At 42.9% G+C, this 24563-nt stretch overlaps 1 protein-coding gene across 1 annotated transcript in view; it reads right to left on the minus strand.

Moving 5' to 3' along the window:
• The window catches only part of prdm5 (PR domain containing 5), a 63502-nt gene extending 38939 nt beyond the window's left edge, over positions 1-24563 (minus strand). Inside the window, exons 1-11 of the mRNA XM_024418410.2 lie at positions 24310-24563; positions 23454-23537; positions 20015-20137; positions 18324-18492; positions 16380-16557; positions 15602-15700; positions 15338-15459; positions 13791-13870; positions 11359-11443; positions 11093-11250; positions 3382-3475 (exon numbers count right to left, since the gene is read on the minus strand). Coding sequence (XP_024274178.2) covers positions 3382-3475; positions 11093-11250; positions 11359-11443; positions 13791-13870; positions 15338-15459; positions 15602-15700; positions 16380-16557; positions 18324-18492; positions 20015-20137; positions 23454-23537; positions 24310-24408 — 1291 coding nt within the window. The 5' untranslated portion in view covers positions 24409-24563. The remainder of the gene's footprint in view (positions 1-3381; positions 3476-11092; positions 11251-11358; positions 11444-13790; positions 13871-15337; positions 15460-15601; positions 15701-16379; positions 16558-18323; positions 18493-20014; positions 20138-23453; positions 23538-24309) is intronic.

Raw genomic sequence — 24563 nt, forward strand, 5'->3', positions numbered from 1 at the left:
TCCGTGCCCTGTTCTCCCTGCTTTAATCACTCAGACACATCATGCCAAAAACTGAATGACTGGCCAATATTTTCTACCCTCAGACCATCAGGCTGCTGAATAGCCACCACCAGTCAGCTACCTGCTCCCTTCAAAAGGACAACCACTCTGCAACACTCCACCAATCACCAAAGGCACATGACATCCCGCTTGGAGTTTGACAAAAGGCACCCGAAGGACTCTCAGACCATGAGAAACAAGATTCTCTGTATTTCCCTAGAACTGTTAGCAGGGTAGCTCGTCTAGGTGAGAGGCACCGGGGTTCGCCATGCAGGTGGTTTTCCATTTATAAACCATAATCGTTAGTAGTCCTTGCCACATGCGTCTGGCGTCAGTCATTGAATTGCGATTCGACTTTGTCCCTGTACTGCCTTTTCTGTTTGGGATTTGTACCCTTGTCACTATTGGGCCAACGTCTTCTATGAATTTCCTAATGAACCACGTGACTGAGTCTGTGTACTCGTTGACGTTATTGTCGGAGGCGACCCGGAACATTTCCCATTTTTCTAAACAGTTCTGTAGCATAGATTCTGATTGGCCAGAACAGCTTTGTACAGTCATTACCACGGATGCTTCCTGCTTTAATTTCTGCCTATAGGCGGAGAAGTAGAATGGCAGCATGATCTGATTTGCTGAAGGGGTGGGGAGGGAGGGCCTTGTAACCGCCCCAGCTAGGCAAATAACATCAGGTTTATTTTCTACCATCGGGCCATCGGACTGTTGAACAGCTAGAACCTAGCTGTCTACTCGCCCGCACCTTAGAACCGCCTGCATTGACTCTCCAAACATGCACATTCACCACTGCTGTTACTATCTATTATTATTATGTGAGCCATTGATTTTAAATCAACAACTTTATTTCATGTCAAAATGCTATGACAGCTGTGGTTCATTTTCTCACTGTGAGGGGCACACACAAATCTCATAAACACACAGAACACATACACTGATATTTACTCTCTCTCTGTATACAGTATCAGTCAATTGTTTGGACACACCTACTCGTTCAAGGGTTTTTCTTTCTTTTTACTATTTTCTACATTGTAGAATAATTGTGAAGACATCAAAACTATGAAATAACACATATGGAATCATGTAGTAACCAAAAAAGTGTTAAACCAATCAAAATATAATTTATTTGAGATTCTTCAAAGCAGCCACCCTTTGCCAGGATGACAGCTTTGCACACTCTTGGCATTCTCTCAACCAGCTTCATGAGGTAGTCACCTGGAATGCATTTCAATTAACAGGTGTGCCTTGGTACAAGTTAATTTGTGGAATTTCTTTCCTTCTTAATGCATTTGAGCCGATCAGTTGTGTTGTGACAAGGTAGGGGTGGTATAAAAAAGATAGCCCTATTTGGTAAAAGACCAAGTCCATATTATGGCAAGAACAGCTCAAATAAGCAAAGAGAAACGACAATCCATCATTACGTTAAGACCTGAAGGTCAGTCAATTTTCAAGAACTTTGAACTTTGAAACTGGCTCTCATGAGGACCGCCACAGGAAAGGAAGAGCCAGAGTGTAACGCTCATCGGTGGAAGAAGGTGAGGACCAATGCGCAGCGTGGTCATTTTTAATAACGTAATAGAACACTGAACAAAAACAACAAAGTGAACAAACAAAACCAAAACAGTTCTATCTGGTGCAGATACAAACACTCAACAGAAAAGGCTACCTAAGTATGATTCTCAATCAGAGACAACTAACAACACCTGCCTCTGATTGAGAACCATACCAGGCCAAACTCAAAACACAACATAGAAAAACGAACATAGACAACCCACCCAACTCACGCCCTGACCATACTAAAACAAAGACATAACAAAATAACTAAGGTCAGAACGTGACACAGAGTTACCTCTGCTGCAGAGGATACATTCATTAGACTTACCAGCCTCAGAAATTGCAGCCCAAATAAATGCTAACAGACACATCAATATCAACTATTCAGAGGAGACTGTGTGAATCAGGCCTTCATGGTCGAATTGCTGCAAAGAAACCACCACTAAAGGATACCAAATATAGGAAGAGACTTGCTTTGGCCAAGAAACACGAGCAACGGACATTAAACCGTTGGAAATCGATTTGGTTCCAACCGCCGTGTCTTCGTGAGACAGAGTAGGTGAACAGATGATCTCTGCATGTGTGGTTCCAACCGTGAAGCACGGAGGAGAATGTGTGATGGTGTGGGGGTGCTTTGCTGGTGACACTGTCTGTTATTTATTTGAATTCAAGGCACGCTTAACCAGCATGGCTACCACAGCATTCTGCAGCAATACACCATCCCATCTGGTTTGCGCTGAGTGGGACTATCATGTATTTTTCCTCAGGACAATGACCCAACACCTCCAGGCTGTGGAAGGGCTATTTTACCAAGAAGGAGAGTGATGGAGTGCTGTATCAGATGACCTGGCCTCCACAATCACCCAACCGCAACCCAATTGAGATGGTTTGGGATGAGTTGGACCGCAGAGTGTGGGAAAAGCAGCCAACAAGTGCTCAGCATATGTAGGAACTCCTTCAAACTGTTGGAAAAGCATTCCAGGTGAAGCTGGTTGAGAGAATACCAGGAGTGTGCAAAGCTGTCATAGAGGAAAAGGGATGGCTACTTTGAAGAATATAAAATAAAACATATATTTAGATATGTTTAACATTTTTGTTGGTTACTACATGTTTCCATATGTGTTATTTCATAGTTTTGATGTCTTCACTATTATTCTACAGTGTAGAAAATAGTAAAAATAAAGGAAAATCCTTGAATGAGTAGGTGTGTCCAAACATTTGACTGGTACTGTACAGTATATATACAGACTTTCACACACTTTCTTCCCACATGCTATTTCTCTCATTCTATTTTTCCCCATTCACACGTACACACACACTTAAGCACCTGATTCATAATACCAGCCCCCATGGTCCAGTATCCAACTGATTTGTGTGAATAGTGATCTGTATCCAGAGACACAGGAAGGAAATGCCTTGAGCTTCACATTCTCTGTGTCATCTGTCTCGACTCGGAGACCATTCAGGACTCCATCCTGCTAAGACCAACTGTCTGCAGGGCTCCTCAGTCCTCAAGGACCACTGTCTCTGTCTGCAGGGCTATGACACTCAGGGCTAGGAGGACCACAAAAGACCAGAAGGAGGCTGTGGAAGCCCTCAGTATCTGCTGGTAAAGAGAGGTTTGAACTAAGGGCTATAGCATCTATAGGAATTTGGGAACCGTAAGCTTATGTGTTGGTAGGGGCCTTGAATGTAGGTACTAGTGGCTACAGTCAGTTAAGGTAGTATGAACCCACTCTTACACTCAGAGATACACACAAACACCCTTATACTTACTGTTGTGGATGAGTAGGTGGCGCTGTAAAGAGAAGGGGGTGCGGAACAGGGCTTTGCACTCCTCACACTGGAAGGGCCTTTCCTCTGAGTGAGTCTGGAGAAAGAACAGGAAAGCACTCATGGTTAAAGGGATACTTCAGGATTTTAGCAAATGAGGCCCTTTATCAACTTCCCCAGAGTCAGATGAACGCGTGGATATAATTTTTAGGTTTCTGTGTCTAGTGTATGAAATAAGTTTGAGGTAGGTTCATGAGCCAATGCTAACTAGTGTTAGCGCAATGACTGCATGCTAGCTAACTCTAGTTAGCATATTGGGCCATGGAGGCTGGTGTGTGTGTACGGGGGGAATAGTCATTGCTAAACTCCAGAGGTATGCCTTTAAACACTTCTTATGGCTTAGATCCCGCTACCGGGATCGATGTGACAACAGCCAGTGAAAGTGCAGGGCGCCATATTCAAACAACAGAAATCTCAAAATTAAAATTCCTCAAACATACAAGTATTTTACACCATTTTAAAGATAAACTTGTTGTTAATCCCACCACAGTGACCGATTTCAAAAAGGCTTTACGACGAAAGCACACCAAACGATTATGTTAGGTCAGTACCTAGTCACAGAAAAACACAGCCATTTTTCCAGCCAAAGAGAGGAGTCACAAAAAGCAGAAATAGAGATAAAATGAACCACTAACCTTTGATCTTCATCAGAGGACACTCATATGTTTTTTTTCGATAAAGTTCATATTTATATCCAAAAATCTCAGTTTACATTGGCGCATTACGTTCAGTAATGTTTTGCTTCCAAAACATCCAGGGATTTTGCAGAGAGCCACATCAATTTACAGAAATACTCATCATAAATGTTGAAGAAAATACAAGTGTTGTGCATGGAACTTTAGATAAACTTCTCCTTAATGCAAACACTGTGTCAGATTTCAAAAAAGCTTTACCGGAAAAGCACAGCATGCAATAATCTGGGTACGGCGCTCAGACACAAAAACAAGCCATACAGATATCCGCCATGTTGTGGAGTCAGTAAAAGTCAGAAATAGCGTTATAAATATTCACTTACCTTTGATGATCTTCATCAGAATGCACTCCCAGGAATCCCAGTTCCACAATAAATGTTTGTTTTGTTCGATAAAGTCCATCATTTATGTTCCAAATACCTCCTTTTTGTTTGCGCCTTATGTTCACAAATCCAAATTCACGATGCGCAGGGCAGACGAAAAGTCAAAAGATTCCATTACAGTTCGTAGAAACATGTCAAACGATGTATAGAATCAATCTTTAGGATGTTTTTAACATAAATCTTCAATAATGTTTCAACCTGAGAATTCCTTTGTCTTTAGAAATGCAATGGAACGCATGTCGCTCTCACGGGAGCGCGCATGATCAGCTCATGCCAGACACCTGATTGAAAGAACTCTCATTCCCCCCTCCTTCATAGTAGAAGCCTGAAACAAGGTTCTAAAAACTGTTGGCATCTAGTGGAAGCCTTAGGAAGTGCAATATGACCCCATAGACACTGTATATTCGATAGGCAATGACTTGAAAAACTACAAACCTCAGATTTCCCACTTCCTGGTTGGATTTTGTCCCAGGTTTTTGCCTGCCATGTGAGTTCTGCTATACTCACAGACATCATTAAAACATTTTTACTAACTTCAGAGTATTTTCTATCCAAATCCATAATATGCATATCTTAGATTCTGGGCCTGAGTATCAGGCAGTTTATTCTGGGCACCTTATTCATCCAAGCTACTCAATACTGCCCCCCAGCCATAAGACGTTTTAAGGTACACGGCATCACTGAACACTACTCCTCTTTACCAGTGGAGGCTGCTGAGAGCTCTTAATAATAGCTGGAACAGAGCTAATGTAATGGCATCAAACCATGTGTTTGATGTATTTGATACCATTTCACATTTTCAGCTCAGCCATTACTACAAACCCGTCCTCCCAAATTAAGGTGCCACCTACCTCCTGTAGTCTCTACATCTTGGTATATACAGTGGGGAGAACAAGTATTTGATACACTGCCAATTTTGCAGGTTTTCCTACTTACAAAGCATGTAGAGGTCTGTAATTTTTATCATAGGTACACTTCAACTGTGAGATGGAATCTAAAACAAAAATCCAGAAAACCACATTGTATGATTTTTAAGTAATTAATTTGCATTTTATTGCATGGCATAAGTATTTGATACATCAGAAAAGCAGAACTTAATATTTGGTACAGAAACCTTTGTTTTCAATTACAGAGATCATACATTTCCTGTAGTTCTTGACCAGGTTTGCACACACTGCAGCAGGGATTTTGGCCCACACTTCCATACAGACCTTCTCCAGATCCTTCAGGTTTCGGGGCTGTCGCTGGGCAATACGGACTTTCAGGACCCCCAAAGATGTTCTATTGGGTTCAGGTCTGGAGACTGGCTAGGCCACTCCAGGACCTTGAGATGCTTCTTATGGAGCCACTCATTAGTTGCCCTGGCTGTGTATTTCGGGTCGTTGTCATGCTGGAAGACCCAGCCACGACCCATCTTCAATGCTCTTACTGAGGGAAGGAGGTTGTTGGCCATGATCTCGCGATACATGGCCCCATCCATCCTCCCCTCAATACGGTATAGTCGTCCTGTCCCCTTTGCAGAAAAGCATCCCCAAAGAATGATGTTTCCACCTCCATGCTTCACAGTTGGGATGTTATTTATGGGGTTGACTCATCCTTCTCCTTCCTCCAAACCCAGCGAGTGGAGTTTAGACCGAAAAGCTCTATTTTTGTCATACCATATGACCTTCTCCCATTCCTCCTTTTAGATCATCCAGATGGTCATTGGCAAACTTCAGACTTGGCCTGGACATGCGCTGGCTTGAGCAGGGGGACCTTGCGTGCCCTGCAGGATTTTAATCCATGACGGCATAGTGTGTTACTAATGGTTTTCTTTGAGACTGTGCTCCCAGCTCTCTTCAGGTCATTGACCAGGTCCTGCCGTGTAGTTCGGGGCTGATCCCTCACCTTCCTCATGATCATTGATGCCCCACGAGGTGAGATCTTGCATGGAGCCCCAGACCGAGGGTGATTGACCGTCATCTTGAACTTCTTCCATTTTCGAATAATTGCGCCAACAGTTGTTGCCTTCTCACCAAGCTGCTTGCCTGTTGTCCTGTAGCCCATCCCAGCCTTGTGCAGGTCTACAATTTTATCCCTGATGTCCTTACACAGCTCCTTGGTCTTGGCCATTGTGGGGAGGTTGGAGTCTGTTTGATTGAGTGTGTAGACAGGTGTCTTTTATACGGGTAACGAGTTCAAACAGGTGCAGTTAATACAGGTAATGAGTGGAGAACAGGAGGGCTTCTTAAAGAAAAACTAACAGGTCTGTGAGTGCCGGAATTCTTACTGGTTGGTAGGTGATCAAATACATATGTCATGCAATAAAATTCAAATGAAATTACTTTTAAAAAATCATACAATGTGATTTTCTGGATTTTTGTTTTAGATTCCGTCTCTCACAGTTCAAGTGTACCTATGATAAAAAAAATTACAGACCTCTACATGCTTTGTAAGTAGGAAAACCTGCAAAATCGGCAGTGTATCAAATACTTGTTCTCCCCACTGTACATAATGTACCAGTTTCCTTCTTTTCTATTTAAATGTATTGATATAGAGTGAATAAGTATCTAATGTTTGCGGTCGGTTCATGAGAACACCTAGCAGAGCTAACAGTCCTGACACCCGCTAAATATATCTAAACAGTTCTCTAAACTTCTCATCTTAGTTCAATCTGAGCGCTGTCTCCAGTCTGTGTTGATGTGGGAACAGATGTTTGACCATTGGTGTTGTGGATAGAGCTTGGGTTAGGCTCCATGGCTGATTTGGTTTGTTGACTTGATGAAGACAAGTAGCTTGAGGGGCTTAGGTTCAAAGTGCTTGTGTTTATCTGTTCCCCCGCTCTGACCTGTGTTTGAGTGATACCCCATTCCCTTAGGTAAACATGGGAGTCTTCAGGGGGGAGACAGGCCACTGACCCTACAGAACCCCAAAGACAACTGAAGAGACCTCTGGTTTTAGGCTACCAATAATAATATTAGCTCTGAACCAGTCAGAGTATGCTTGTGTGTTTGCTTATGTGTATGTACAGAGCATTCGGAAAGTATTCAGAACCCATTACGTTTTCCACAGTCTGTTACAGCCTTATTCTAAAATGTATTAAATTGTGTTTTTCCTCATCAATCTACAGACAATACCCCATAATGACAAACCAAAAACAGGTTTTTGCAAATGTATAAACTGAAAAAAACTCAGCCTTGAGTTTTCTTGGGTATGACGCTATAAGCCTGGCAAACCTGTATTTGGGGAGTGTCTCCCATTCTTCTTTGCAGATCCTCTCAAGCTCTGTCAGGTTCGATGGGGAGCGTCGCCGCACAGCTATTTAATGGTCTCTCAAGAAATGTTCAATTGGATTCAAGTCCAGGCTCTGGCTGGGCCACTCAAGGACATTCAGAGACTTGTCCTGAAGCCACTCCTGCGTAGTATTGGCCTTGTGCTTAAGATCGTTGTCCTGTTGGAAGGTGAACCTTCACACCAGTCTTTGGTTCTGAGCGTAATGGAACATAAGGTTTTCATCAAGGATTTCTCTGTACTTTGCTCCGTTCATCTTTCCCTTGATCCTAACGATTCTCCCAGTCCCTGCCACTGAAAAACATCTCCACAGCATGATGCTGCTACCACCATGCTTCACAGTAGGGATAGTGCCAGGTTTCCTCCAAACGTGACGCTTGTCTTTCATAAGTTCAATCTTGGTTTCTTCAAACCAGAGAATCTTGTTTCTCATGGTCTGAGAGTCTTTAGGTGCCTTTTGGTAAACTCCAAGCAGGCTGTCATGTGCCTTTTACTGTGGTGTGGCTTAAATCTGTCTACTCTACCATAAAGGCCTGATTGCTGGAGTTCTGCATAGATGGTTGTCCTTCTGGAAGGTTCTCTCATCTCCACATAGGAACTCTGGAGCTCTGTCAGAGTGACCATTGGGTTCTTGGTCACCTCCCTGACCAAGGCCCTTCTCCCCTGATTGCACAGTTTGGCCTGGGCGGCAAGCTCTAGGAAAAGTCTTGGTGGTTCCAAACTTCATCCATTTAAGAATGATGGAGACCACTGTGTTCTTGGGGACGCTGCACATATTTTTTTTTTACACTTCCCCAGATCTGTGCCTCGACACAATCCTGTCTCTGAGCTCTAAGAACAATTCCTTCGACCTTCTGACTTGGTTTCTGCTCTGACGTGCACTGTCAACTGTGGGGTCTTATATAGACAGGTGTGTGCCTTTCCAAATCATGTCCAATCAATTGAATTTACCACAGGTGGCCTCCAATCAAGTTGTAGAAACATCTCATGGATGATCAATGGAAACAGGATGCACCTGAGCTCAATTTCGAGTCTCACAGCAAAGGGTCTGAATACTTATGTAAACAAGGTATTTCTGCTTTTTATTTGTAATAAATTTGGGATATTTATTTAACCTTTATTTAACTAGGCAAGTTAGTTAATAACAAATTCGTTCACAATGTCAGCCTACCAAAAGGCCTCCTGAGGGGACAGGGGCTAGGATAAAACAAATAGGACAAAACACACATCACGACAAGAGAGACACCACAACACTACATAAAGAGAGACCTAAGATAACATAGCATGGTATCAACACCACCTGACAACAACATTAAGCAAAAACATGGCAGCAGCACAAAACATGGTACAAACATTATTTTGCACAGACAACAGCAAAAAAGGCAAGGAGGTAGTGACATCAATACATTACACTGTGTTAACAACCCTCCAGGCAAGCTTCAATGCCATACAACTCTCCTTCCGTGGCCTCCAATTGCTCTTAAATACAAGTAAAACTAAATGCATGCTCTTCAACCGATCGCTGCCTGCACCTGCCCGCCTGTCCAACATCACTACTCTGGACGGCTCTGACTTAGAATACGTGGACAACTACAAATACCTAGGTGTCTGGTTAGACTGTAAACTCTCCTTCCAGACCCACATCAAACAGCTCCAATCCAAAGTTAAATCTAGAATTGGCTTCCTATTTCGCAACAAAGCATCCTTCACTCATGCTGCCAAACATACCCTTGTAAAACTGACCATCCTACCAATCCTCGACTTCGGCGATGTCATTTACAAAATAGCCTCCATCATAGTGCCATCCGTTTTGTCACCAAAGCCCCATATACTACCCACCATTGCGACCTGTACGCTCTCGTTGGCTGGCCCTCGCTTCATACTCGTCACCAAACCCACTGGCTCCATGTCATCTACAAGACCCTGCTAGGTAAAGTCCCCCCTTATCTCAGCTCGCTGGTCACCATAGCATCACCCACCTGTAGCACGCGCTCCAGCAGGTATATCTCTCTGGTCACCCCCAAAACCAATTCTTTCTTTGGCTGCCTCTCCTTCCAGTTCTCTGCTGCCAATGACTGGAACAAACTACAAAAATCTCTGAAACTGGAAACCCTTACATGTATCTCCCTCACTAGCTTTAAGCACCAGCTGTCAGAGCAGCTCACAGATTACTGCACCTGTACATAGCCCACCTAGCCCAAACAACTACCTCTCAACTTCCTCTTTTCCCTACCGAATGTATTTTATTTATTTATTTTGCTCCTTTGTACCCCATTATTTTATTTCTACTTTGCACATTCTTCCACTGCAAATCTACCATTCCAGGGTTTTACTTGCTATATTGTATTTACTTTGCCACCATGGCCTTTTTTTGCCTTTACCTCCCTTATCTCATCTCATTTGCTCACATCGTATATAGACTTGTTTCTACTGTATTATTGACTGTATGTTTGTTTTACTCCATGTGTAACTCTGTGTCGTTGTATGTGTCGAACTGCTTTGCTTTATCTTGGCCAGGTCGCAATTGTAAATGAGAACTTGTTCTCAACTTGCCTACCTGGTTAAATAAAAGTGAAATAAAAATAAATAAATAAAGATTTCCGCGAAGCTGCCACAACAGTCAGTAAGAATGTCCATGATTGAGTCTTTGAATGAAGAGATGGAGATAAAACCGTCCAGTTTCAGTGTTTGTTGCAGCTCGTTCCAGTCACTAGCTGCAGCGAACTGAAAAGACGAATAACCCAGTGTGTGCTTTGGGGACCTTTAACAGAATGTGACTGGCAGAATGGGTGTTTGTGGAGGTTTGTGGAGGATGAGGGCTGCAGTTGGTATCTCAGATAGGGGGGAGTGAGGCCTAAGAGGGTTTTATAAATTAGCATCAACCAGTGGGTCTTGAGACGGGTATACAGATATGACCAGTTTACAGAGGAGTATAGAGTGCAGTGATGTGTCCTATAAGGAGCATTGGTGGGAAATCTGATGGCCAAATGGTAAAGACCATCTAGCCGCTCGAGAGTACCCTTTTACCTGCCGATCTATAAATTATGTCTCCGTAATCTAGCATGGATAGGATGGTCATCTGAATCAGGGTTACTTTGGCAGCTGGGGTGAAAAAGGAGCGATTACGATAGAGGAAACCAAGTAAAGGGGTATGAGTACTTTCCGAATGCACTGTATGTGCTTGTTGATACTAGGCTAAACATGTCATCACTTAAAAATCTTGCCTCAGTTTCAGCATTATAGAACTTGCATATTAATAACCACCCATTTAAATCTGGAGCTTTCAGACCCTTCCTGTTCCCTGCTCACCTTCTTGTGGTTCTTGTAGACATTCCGGTGGGCAAACTCCTTCCCACACAGCTTACACTTGTAGGGCTTGTCTTCGCTGTGGATGATCTTATGGGCCGTCACCTGGTCCAGACGCTTGAACGAACGACTGCAGATCTCACAGGTGTACGGACGTTTCTCTAACCAGAGACAGACAGACAATCAGAGAGAGCGAGGGAGAGATAGTGAGATAGTATACAATGTCTGAGTGTAGCTCTGAGTGTACATGGGTACATGGACTCTCTTACCTGAGTGAGTGATCATGTGGCGCTTGAGCTGATTGGTAGAGATGAATTTCTTATCGCAGGCAGTACAGTCAAATATCTCGTGTACCTAGAGATACATACAGTACCCAAAAGACCAGACACACAGGGTGGTTAAGTAAGAGTTAGAGATCGTGGTGTGAAGTGATCAGTGTTGAGGTCAATTCTGAATTGCTCTTTAATTCCAAGGAAGCAGAATTGTAATTCAACTTCAATGAAAGGAGGTAGAATTTAATTCAATGAAATTCAAATGGCTTATTTATTCTTCACATCGCATAGACATTTTTATTTTGACATTATGTATGGTTACCAAAACCATGTAGCATAAGGTTGAACCATTTGCTTTTTAAAACTCATTCTTCTAAAAAAATATATATAATAATTACATTGGTAAGGAAATATTCTAAGATCATGTGGTGGGTTGTCTATAATAATAATAATTCCCTTAATGTTTTTAAATATCAGAAAAAATACATTTATCAGAATGCATTAGATCAAACACTGCAGTATGGAAGTGAACAATCTTAACATCTCATTACAACAACAAAAAAATCTGTTTGACATCTTTGAGTTATAATCAAACGCATATTTGAAATAGTATGTTTTTGACCCCAACCCTGGAGGTGACACAAAAAGAGAGCATTTCTGGGCTCGCTGTGTCCTGTACATGACACTGTGTGACTTTTTCCACACTTGCAGGTAGGAGAGTACATTCAGAGACACACAGTCACACTTTTACTCCTTACACAACTACGTCTGCAGACAGAAATATAATTAAACTGCTGAAAAGTTTGAATCCCTCGTCTGCTCTGAGCATGGTTGTAACAATAGCACATTTGATAGCTCTTCTGCCTAATGCTACAAAATGCTAAGACTGAATAGCTCCTCTGCTCAGAGCTTCTATAATAAAACTAAGATTGAGCAGTTCAGGCAAATTATCACAATAGCTGGTTTAAGAAGCTTTTGTGCAAACTTGTCTTTATGGAAAGTTTGATCACTCTTGTGCTACGTTCTAAAGTGTCTTTGTCTGAAGTTCAGCAGTAATATGTCTTCTGTTCCATAGAACTTCGCTCCAACAATTCTTTCCTCTTTCTTTGCGTAATGCTTTTTAAACCTCCGAAAATGATTCTTCCAATGACTTTTAAAACCTTTCTGAATAACCTACATCATACAAGAGAAGAATGAAGCACTCATTGAATTCAAGTTTGTGACTGACCCACATCTCCCCATCAAATCACATTTTTCTGTGACTACTGTCAATGAGGAAAGAGCCTCTCACAAAGACAAAGACATTAACACAGCAAATAACGCTAAAAACGTATTCAAGTTCACATGTACCACATATAGAATTTATAGAACTGACTTTTGACAGCATGAAAAAGGTCCGAATATGGCAACGCACTCAAATACATAAGGTGGAAGTTTAGAAACACAATATGAAAACTGATTGACTGACTTGGCAGGTTGATTGGTTGGTTGGTTGATAGGTGGATTGATCTGTTGTAGAACTATCTAAACATTTCTTAATGATTAACAGTTGCTGATAAAGTGTGTTCGTGATGAATCCCTTCTGACCCTGTTCAGTTCATTAGAGTGGAGTAATAGTAATGTCTTCTGACTAATCTATTGGATGGATGTTGACAGGGAAAATGAAGCCTTACCCAAACACCAGCTGAGTTCACTGGTCATAAATATCAAACCCTCATTTGGATGGGAAGCCAAACCAATCACAAACCAATCAAATAACTCACTGCAAACATATTTCATTTCATGCAGAGGAAAATGCCTCACTGTGAGATAGTTTGTGATGGGAATACCTTACCTCCATTAATCTCTAAAAGTAATGTAATATAATGGTTTTGTGGTCCTGTCATTTTTCCGTTTTATTTTTTTTCCTAAAGAGGTCAATCTCTGAGAGGAAGAATCCTGACGCCAGTGTTAGCCTTGTTGTCTACTCACCATGCCTCTTAAGTTTCATGAGAGTCTGTGGGGATGAGCTTGTGAAATAAAAACCAACCTTTCTCTACTGTCTCACGGTCAGAAAATGTAACAAATTTAGCATAAAGCCAAACTCCTACTGAGAGAGAAGAAGAGTGAGACAGGAGCAGATGGTGAGCATGGGATTAGGAAAGGGATAGGGACACAAAGGAATTGAACAAAAAAAGATGGATGGATATGAAGGAAATAGACCTTAAAGGAAGAGACATGGCCAGTGTGAAATCAGCACTAGCCCCGGACCCTAATACCAGAGGGATAGGTGGGGCCAATAAAACATACAGCTTACACCTATCCAGTCCTTCCAGATCTCTGAAGGACCAAACTGTGTCTAGGAATACAGGCTAAGGGTTGGCCAGAGACAGTGTAACAGTGAGACAGTTAGGAAGGTGAGACAGTGATGTTGTAGGTAGGAGCCAGACCTTACGATGTTCCTGGAGATTCAGTAAGGAGGAGCATTTCCTGTTGCAGATGGTGCACATAAGCTTCCGCCTGGAACTTCCTGAAACACAAGGAATGGACAAGCAGAGTGACCAATCCTGCTCTACATGTCTCAATTTACAGTGTGATAATGTGGTGGCTAGCAATGACAACAATGGTCAGGGCATTCCACATGTTAGTGAACAGCATCATCGCTCACCTGATAGCAAAGCCACTTCCATCTGAAGCACAGCCAGACAAACACACATATTGAATCAGATAATCACTTGAGGTCAAAGTTGAACTACCAGATGTACATCCAGGTCCAACATTATTGGCACCCAAATCGGAAAATTATATTATTTTATACTAATACAATCTCTCAGAGAAAGAGATTTTGTTTTGACATCCTTTAAAAAGATAGGGGTCAAAATGATTGGCAAACCCCTGTTTTCAGTACCCCAGCACCCTCTCCTTGGGAGGATAACAACACAGCCTTCTCTAAAATGTTTCATGACAAACATTGGGAGGGATCTTAAGACCATTCCTCCATACAGAATCATACAGATCCTTGATATCCTTCCGTCTGCTAATATGGACTGCCCTCTTCAATTCAGACCACAGGTTTTCAATGGGGTTCAAGTCCGGAGACTGAGCTGGCCATTGAAAAATGCTGATAGTGTGATTAATTAACTATTTATTTGCGGATATTGATGGGTGCTTAGGGTCATTGTGTTGCTGGAAGGCCAAGTGTCAGCCTCTTGGCAAGGCAACAAGGTTTTTAGCTCAAATGTCCTGGTACATGGTAAAGTTCAAAATGCCATTAACCTTAATAAGGGCCCCAGGATCAGCGGACACAAAATAGCCTGATAACATTGAAGATCCACCACCATATTTGACAGATGATCCCTCACAGTGTGTTCTCCAATCTCATGAAACATTTTAGAAAAAGGCACAGTGTCATCCTCACAAGGGGAGGGTGCTGGAGTATTATTGAAAACAGTGGTGCCAATCATTTGGACCCCTATCGGTATTTTATTTGTATTACTTGTTAAACAAAATCGGTTTCTCTGAGCAATTGTATTAGTATAAAATAACATCATTTAGCCATTTTTTTTTCGCACACAACGTAGCTCAGTATTTGTATTATTTATTTCATGCAGTCTTTTTTGCTCATCTTTATCAAGGGTGCCATTCATTTTGGACCTGACTATGTTCTCTTCCGACTGTCGGGGAAACCAAGACGTAGCATAAACAAGACACTAATAAAAGCCGTCTGCCACCACTGGGCTCATCGACAAATTTACTGGACCATTAAAGCTCAATTCAGTATAGTGATGAAACCTGAACTCCCCCATTCTCAACATTTATTTATGAGTCACGTGTGCCACATATGTAGAGTTAAACCACATCCCCCCTCGCCTACACACTCCTGATACTGACCAGACCGGTTAAAAGATCAAGGCAGATACGTATTTCTACTCATCATCATTGTTGGCTGCGTCTGTATATACTGACTACCTGCGTATGTGTGAGAACTGAAACCGACCTGTGTGGACGTTCCCTTTGTGTTTCTTCAGAGCGTCTTTGCTCTTGAACCTCTTCCCACAGCTCTCAGCCTTACAGATGAACCTGGCGTCTCCTCTACACGCCTCCTTGTGCTGGTCATAACTACACGCACAGGGAATACAGACACAAGTCACTCACACACACACACACACACAGGAACTCATACAACAACTCAGACAGATAGCAGCCCCTGTGTGCATGTTATGCTACTATGTGGGTTTGTGTTCTAGTTATGTAGGCCTACCTGGACTCTGAGCTGAAGGTGATGTGGCAGAGGGAACACTGGTGGTGGCCTCTGGAGGAGTCTCCTGAATGACCCAGGGTCTCAGCACAGTGCAGAACACTGAGGGGAAGATAAAGGAGGTGTAGAGTCAGACAGGGGTAATAAAGATATTAACAGAAATGCTGTAGAAGAAAACAAAAAAAATATCCAAGTGGCCTACATTCAAAGATTCAATCATGGACACTCTTACTGACAGTTGTGGCTGCTTCGCGTGATGTATTGTTGCCTCTACCTTCTTGCCCATTGTGCTGTTGTCTGTGCCCAATAATGTTTGTACCATGTTTTGTTCTGCTATCATGTTGTGCTGCTGCCATGTTGTGTGGCTACCATGCTGTGTTGTCATGTGTTGCTACCATGCTATGTTGTCATGTGTTGCTACCATGCTATGTTGTTGTCGTCTTAGGTCTCTCTTTATGTAGTGTTCTGGTGTCTCGCTTGTCGTGATGTGTGTTTTGTCCTATATTTCAAAAATGTATTTTTAATCCCAGCCCCCTTCCCCGCAGGAGGCGTGTTTTGCCTAAAGAAGCATTTGTTCTTAACTGACTTGCCTAGTTAAATCAAAAGTTAGATATTTTTTATAACAGGAAACTAATAGAGAGGATGAATCGGGTGGATACATTTTTTACTGGAGTGTGTGCAAATCTGTCAGTTCCACTATATGTTCCATTTGGTAGCATACTTCTGTGTAACTCAAAGAATGTCAGGTAAGTAGAGTAGAGAGATGATGTAGGCTACACACTGGCGCTGCAAGGCTTGTTTGATGGGGAACTTCTTGCCACAGTTCCTGCACTTGTACTCTTTCTCCTCTGTGATTGGTCTCTGGTGCAGGCTCTGGAGGTGGGCTGCTAGGATCTCCTCGCTAGGGAAGCTGCTCTCACACAGCAGGCACGGGTGGTCCTCCTTCTTGATCACCAGTTCTATACACACAAACACATTACACACACACGGACACGCGCGCACATATTACACCTTACACCGGACCATATCACCTCCACCCTACCTGACACCCTTGACCCACTCCAATTTGCTTACCGCCCAAATAGGTCCACAGACGATGCAATCTCAACCACACTGCACACTGCCCTAACCCATCTGGACAAGAGGAATACCTATGTGAGAATGCTGTTCATCGACTACAGCTCGGCATTCAACACCATAGTACCCTCCAAGCTCGTCATCAAGCTCGAGACCCTGGGTCTCGACCCCGCCCTGTGCAACTGGGTTCTGGACTTCCTGACGGGCCGCCCCCAGGTGGTGAGGGTAGGCAACAACATCTCCTCCCCGCTGATCCTCAACACTGGGGCCCCACAAGGGTGCGTTCTGAGCCCTCTCCTGTACTCCCTGTTCACCCACGACTGCGTGGCCATGCACGCCTCCAACTCAATCATCAAGTTTGCGGACGACACAACAGTGGTAGGCTTGATTACCAACAACGACGAGACGGCCTACAGGGAGGAGGTGAGGGCCCTCGGAGTGTGGTGTCAGGAAAATAACCTCACACTCAACGTCAACAAAACTAAGGAGATGATTGTGGACTTCAGGAAACAGCAGAGGGAACACCCCCCCATCCACATCGATGGAACAGTAGTGGAGAGGGTAGCAAGTTTTAAGTTCCTCGGCATACGCATCACAGACAAACTGAATTGGTCCACTCACACAGACAGCATCGTGAGGAAGGCGCAGCAGCGCCTCTTCAACCTCAGGAGGCTGAAGAAATTCGGCTTGTCACCAAAAGCACTCACAAACTTCTACAGATGCACAATCGAGAGCATCCTGGCGGGCTGTATCACCGCCTGGTATGGCAACTGCACCGCCCTCAACCGTAAGGCTCTCCAGAGGGTAGTGAGGTCTGCACAACGCATCACCGGGGGCAAACTACCTGCCCTCCAGGACACCTACACCACCCGATGCTACAGGAAGGCCATAAAGATCATCAAGGACATCAACCACCCGAGCCACTGCCTGTTCACCCCGCTGTCATCCAGAAGGCGAGGTCAGTACAGGTGCATCAAAGCTGGGACCGAGAGACTGAAAAACAGCTTCTATCTCAAGGCCATCAGACTGTTAAACAGCCACCACTAACATTGAGTGGCTACTGCCAACACACTGTCAATGACACTGACTCTACTCCAGCCACTTTAATAATGGGAATTGATGGGAAATTATGTAAATATATCACTAGCCACTTTAAACAATGCTACCTTATATAATGTTACTTACCCTACATTATTCATCTCATATGCATACGTAGATACTGTACTCTATATCATCGACTGCATCCTTATGTAACACATGTATCACTAGCCACTTTAACTATGCCACTTGGTTTACATACTCATCTCATATGTATATACTGTACTCGATATCATCTACTGTATCTTGCCTATGCTGCTCTGTACCATCACTCATTCATATATCCTTATGTACATATTCCTTATCCCCTTACACTGTGTATAAGACAGTAGTTTTTTTGGAATTGTTAGTTAGATTACTTGTTCGTTATTACTGCATTGTCGGAACTAGAAGCACAAGCATTTCGCTACACTCGCATTAACATCTGCTAACCATGTGTATGTGACAAATAAAATTTGATTTGATTTGATTACACACTTCAAGCAAACTGTTGGACCGACAAAACAGGGTTTATAAACATGGTTGGTGTAAAACTTTGATAGGCATGTACCCATTTCAATAAGATGTTTGGCCTCTTTGCTGTCTTCATCTTCCTCTTTGATGATTTCCTCTTCCTCATCCTCTTCCTCTTCCTCCATATCACTGTCCAGGTAGCCTATCAGCATTTCTGTGTCTGTCTCAATGTCGTCCACTGCCAGGTAGAAGATATTCTCTCCATCCTGAGAAATCAGAACACACACACACACACACACACACACACACAGACAGAGGAAGAAAGGGGTTAGCTGAAGGTTGAACTCATTGAACCTAGACACTCGTCTGCTAAGGCTTGATTAAGGTCAGAGGTCAAGCACTCAAAATCCTAAACATGTCGTCATTAACTTCCATATACCTAAAGGTCATGCTCTAACGAAATCAAAGCGTAATTTTCTTTTGGCTAAGGGATTTATAAATAGACATATATATTAATTTAACAGGGTAAAACACAATAAATGTCACTTTTGATGTAACACAGAGCTCTAACACACATGAATGACCTTTGAATAAGTAATCACTTTTAGCACTCTGGAATTAATGACAGAACCTCAGCCAGACGACCACAGGTCCTGTTCTTCTTCCCTTCCTTCTACAGTTGTTTTCCCTTCTTCCTCTAGTGAACCATTACGTTCTTAGAGAGCTGACATTTCCCAGGCCAAACCGTGTGTGTGTGTGTGTGTGTGTGTGTGAGAGAGAGAGAGAGTGTGTTCGGTTGAACTATCCTTGAAGTTCTCACAAGGATAGTAAAACAAAGGAAAATTCGACAAGTGGGGACATTTTGCTGGTCCCCACAAGGAAAACTTATATTTTAGGCTTGGGGGTTAGGTTTAAGGTTACAATTAGGCTCAGGGTTAGGAGTTAGGGTTAGGGGTTTAAATTAGGGGAAATAGGATTTTGAATGGGAAAATCCTATATTTGTGGGATTATGGATATAATGAATCTGATCTTAATCACAGTGACTGACATGGTTTGTTCTATTTAGAAGGGATGTTTGCTCCCCACGAGGACAGTAAAAGAAAGGTGTTTGTGAGTGGCCTAGGAACAGTGGGTTAATTGCCTTGTTCAGGGGCAGAATGACAGATGTTTAGCTTGTCAGCTGCTCAGGGATTCAATCTTGCAAACTTTCGGTTAAAGTCCAATGATCTAACCACTAGGCTACATGCCTCCCACACACATGATGTGTGTGTTCATGACTTTGGCTAATAGATCTGATTGTGTATGGGTTGTCTATGTTTGTGGAATTATGGATGTAATGAATCTGATCTTAATCACAGTGACGGACATGGTTTGTTCAATTTAGAAGGGATGTTCATCTGTTGGAATGTAAGCGATGCACAAGGTACTAGAGAAGATTTTCATCGTAATTTCAGACACCGAGTGGGAGTTACTTACAGCTACGAAAGACACCTCATGTTATTGTCATCAAGCAAAACCACCTTCATATCTCCTTCTGATATGGCAGGCTTGATCAGCAGCACATGGTGCGATCTGCACAGGCAGACAAAACAAGAAAATCCATATTCTCCATCTTCACTTCACTCCCACTATCAATCTCAACTCACTAACATTCCCTCTTCTCTTTTATCGTTTCCCTCCGATGTCCATCTTCTCTCTCTGAGATGTGTGCTCACACAGAGCTCTTCCTGTGTCTGTCCCTGTGGAGATAGTAACACCTTCAGACCTATCTTCAGAGTGGGGCTGTACCTGGATGGCTGCCAGGTTCTTCTCTTCTTGCGATGGCGCCTGGTGGACAAACCGCAGCCAATTGGCATGGCGAGGGTTACTGGCATCCAACACATAGAGCACATCGCCTTTACTACCTCGGACCTGCAACAGAGAACAAACATGCCTATCAAGGACATGAAATACTGTTGACATGTCTTATTTCCACACAGGTTTAGCATCTTGATCTAGCTTTCTGTTCATCTGGACATGCAGTTTTAACAAACTAAATCACAGTTGCTATGGGAAAAAAAACCTGGGATATAAAACAATGTGGTTCTATCCAATATAACATGACAGTTATAGGCTGCTAGATGATTATACTGTCATTTCAGATGTAACCACACCTGAATTCTTTATGGCTTACAGATACACATAATCTCACTGATCAGAAATGTTATTAAGCATGTCCCTTATATCAAATCAATTCAAAAACTCATGATGGGGATAAAACAGAATTGCACTTTGATTAACAGAGGCACAACATATGGGTGGAGTTTGCCAAGCCAAGACTCTACAGTCAAGAAGAGTATGTGCATCAAACTAGCTGCTCTGATTAGGCATCACCTGTGCTGTATCTGAACTGCCACAGAATTCAAGAGAGTGCATTTATTCAACTATTTATCCTTTCATTTTAATGGTAGGCCTACACTGAAAATAAATATAATGCATTGTATTATACACTGAGTGTATAATTGAGTTGCCCTCAGAACAGCCTTAATTTGTCAGGGCATGGACTCTACAAGGTGTCGAAAGCCTTCCACAGGGATGCTGGCCCATGTTGACTCCAATGCTTCCCACAGTTGTGTCAAGTTGGCTGGATGTTGGATGGTGGACCATTCTTGATACACATGGAAAACTGTTGTGCTTGAAAAACCCAGCAGCGTTGCAATTCTTGACACACTCAAAACGGTGCGCCTGGCACCTACTACCATACCCCGTTCAAAGGCACTTAAATCTTTTGTCTTGCCCGTTCACCCTCTGAATGGCACACATACACCATCCATATCTCAATTTTCTCAAGGCTTAAAAATCTTTGAGAAGAGCTTACCAAGAACAACTTCCAAAAGGACTAATTCAAGGCAAAAAGGAGTTGGAGCACCCAACCAAAAAAAGGCAGAGATTTATTTATTTTTTCTCACTTTAATCCATTGTACAGGACGAGAACAGGTGACTAACGTTTGGACATCTTCCTCAAGTGACCTGACCACTGCACGTAGCTCCTATTTATATCCCATTAACCCATTGAGACACAACAATGTAAAACAAGTATAATGATAATATGTTTCAAGGTAAATGGCAAATAATAACACAAAATAATAAGACAAAGGGTGTGTCTCGTTAATTAAAATGCCATGTCAAAATATACATAGGTGATTCTGGCACTACTCCTTAGACACTGTTGATCCTTAAGGTGCTAAACACTGCTTTTTTTTGGTTGAGTGCTCCAACTCCTTTTTTTACCTCAAATTAGTCCTTTTGGAAGTTGTTCTTGGTAAGCTCTTCTCATGGTGGCTGTCATTATTGTTGAACCTCCCTCCTGTCCTTTGTTTGCTGAAGCGCGAAAGCCCATCTGAATGCTTAAAAATCCTTCTTTAACCTGTCTCCTCCCCTTCATCTACACGGATTGATATGGATTTAACAGGTGACATCAATAACTTCTAGGTTAGACTACTGCAATGTTCTACTTTCCGGCTACCTGGATAAAGCACTAAATAAACTTCAGTTAGTGCTAAATACGGCTGCTAGAATCCTGACTAGAACCAAATAATTTGATCATATTACTCCAGTGCTAGCCTCCCTACACTGGCTTCCTGTTAAGGCAAGGGCTGATTTCAAGGTTTTACTGCTAACCTACAAAGCATTACATGGGCTTGCTCCTACCTATCTCTCTGATTTGGTCCTGCCGTACATACCTACACGTACGCTACGGTCACAAGACGCAGGCCTCCTAATTGTCCCTAGAATTTCTAAGCAAACAGCTGGAGGCAGGGCTTTCTCCTATAGAACTCAATTATTATGGAATGGTCTGCCCACCCATGTGAGAGACGCAGACTCGGTCTCAACCTTTAAGTCTTTACTGAAGACTCATCTCTTCAGTGGGTCATATGATTAAGTGTAGTCTGGCCCAGGAGTGTGAAGGTGAACGGAAAGGCTCTGGAGCAACGAACCGCCCTTGCTGTCTCTGCCTGGTCGGTTCCCCTCTTTCCACTGGGATTCTCTGCCTCTAACCCTATTACAGGGCTGAGTCACTGGCTTACTGGTGCTCTTTCCTGCCGTCCCTAGGAGGGGTGCGTCACTTGAGTGGGTTGAGTCACTGATGTGATCTTCCTGTCTGGGTTGGCACCACCCCCTTGGGTTGTGCCGTGGCGGAGATCTTTGTGGGCTATACTCGGCCTTGTCTCAGGATGGTAAGCTGGTGGTTGAAGATATCCCTCTAGTGGTGTGGGGGCTGTGCTTTGGCAAAGTGGGTGGGGTTATATCCTTCCTGTTTGGCTCTGTCCGGGGATATCATAGGATGGGGCCATAGTGTCTCCGGACCCCTGCTGTCTCAGCCTCCGGTATTTATGCTGCAGTAGTTTAGGTGTTGGGGGGCTAGGGTCAGTTTGTTATATCTGGAGTACTTCTCCTGTCTTATCCGGTGTCCTGTGTGAATTTAAGGATGCTCTCTCTAATTCTCTCTTTCTTTCTCTCTCTCGGAGGAACTGAGCCCTAGGACCATGCCTCAGGACTACCTGGCATGATGACTCCTTGCTGTCCCCAGTCCACCTGGCCGTGCTGCTGCTCCAGTTACAACTGTTCTGCCTGCGGCTATGGAATCCTGATCTGTTCAACGGACGTGCTACCTGTCCCAGACCTGCTGTTTTCAACTCTTTAGAGACAGCAGGAGTGGTAGAGATACTCTTAATGATCGGCTATGAAAAGCCAACTGACATTTACTCCTGAGGTGCTGACTTGCTGCACCCTCGACAACTACTGTGATTATTATTATTTGACCATGCTGGTCATTTATGAACATTTGAACATCTTGGCCATGTTCTGTTATAATCTCCACCCGGCACAGCCAGAAGAGGACTGGCCACCCCTCATAGCCTGGTTCCTCTCTAGGTTTCTTCCTAGGTTTTGGCCTTTCTGGGGAGTTTTTCCTAGCCACCGTGCTTCTACACCTGCATTGCTTGCTGTTTGGGGTTTTAGGCTGGGTTTCTGTACAGCACTTTGAGATATCAGCTGATGTACGAAGGGCTATATAAATACATTTGATTTGAATAAGGGATCATACAGTAGCTTTCACCTAGTCAGTGTTTGTCATGTAAAGAGCAAGAATTCCTAATGTTTTGTACACTCAGTGTATATAGTATATTTATCATCTATCTATTGTGCCTATGAAGAGAATTATGTGCTGTGACTGCAGTGCTATCACCTCCCACATCAGTCTGGTGTCCGTGCTCTCATCCAGCTCACTCTGCAGTTTCTTTTCTCCAGCAAAAGGGCCAAACTTTTCCCCCTTGGAAAAAACACACATTGTCAGAAATAGGGTACAGGATATTCACTTTCTTTTTTACTAGAGGTCTTGTCCAGAACTGTCAGGGGCTATGTGAAGGTAACCATATATAAATTGTGCGATGTAATAAAGGCCCCCAAAGAATGTGCCGTTTTACAACAGTATAGGACTATATAGTATTATAATAAATAGTATTGTCCTTGAATCCATCCTATGCATTTCACTTTGGACCCACTAGTAGTAGTAGACTAGTTAGAACATGCTACAGGGAAGGGGGGGGGGATCAATGTGTTCCAAATGAATGAAGCTTTCACGGTTAAGTTTTGAACAATGTGAGATTACATAATGAATTAACTTCCAAGTTTAAAAAAAAATGGTTTGTACCATTGTCAACTTTGCTACAATATTGTGGAATAGCCTATATAACCCGATTAATGTTGAGTATGAAAGTTAAATGACAGCAATATGCAATGAAGCAATGTTATAATGTATCAAGAAATGTGCTAAAGTGTAACATACGGGAGTCCTGACTGGACATGGTGGAGTGAGCTACAGTAGTGCTGAAATCACAGTTACAGTATCTAGCTACGTGGCACTTTACGTCAGAGCAGCTTTCGTGTAGGCTACGGCTTTAGGTTTTGGAAGCGACTCGCAAAAGAACACAAAATGCGAACAGAAAACTGCCTATTTCTCTATTTCACCGAAGTAGTTTTGCACGTTGGTAAATGTATTCATACCCAAAACATACAAAGTTGTCCTGGCCAAAAGAACAAACCTTTTTCACTCGTCTCGCCGTGTAAAGCCCGATTCCATCCTGGACCTTAGATGACTTCAAAGAAAATCTATCTGGCACATACATACCCAACATTGTCATTACTCTAAACGAATCCCTAAAGTGATCATTCGAAACAATGCCGACGGCAAAAGTAATGAATATTGTCTGTTTTCGCACAGAGCAGAGAGTTTTCAGCGGGTTGTTTTTCCGTAATTTGGTCCAGGTTCAACTTCCACTCTTGCTGTAAGACTGTA

Source organism: Oncorhynchus tshawytscha, linkage group LG01 (assembly GCF_018296145.1).
Source record: "Oncorhynchus tshawytscha isolate Ot180627B linkage group LG01, Otsh_v2.0, whole genome shotgun sequence".
In the NCBI taxonomy this organism is placed as follows: Eukaryota; Metazoa; Chordata; class Actinopteri; order Salmoniformes; family Salmonidae; genus Oncorhynchus; species Oncorhynchus tshawytscha.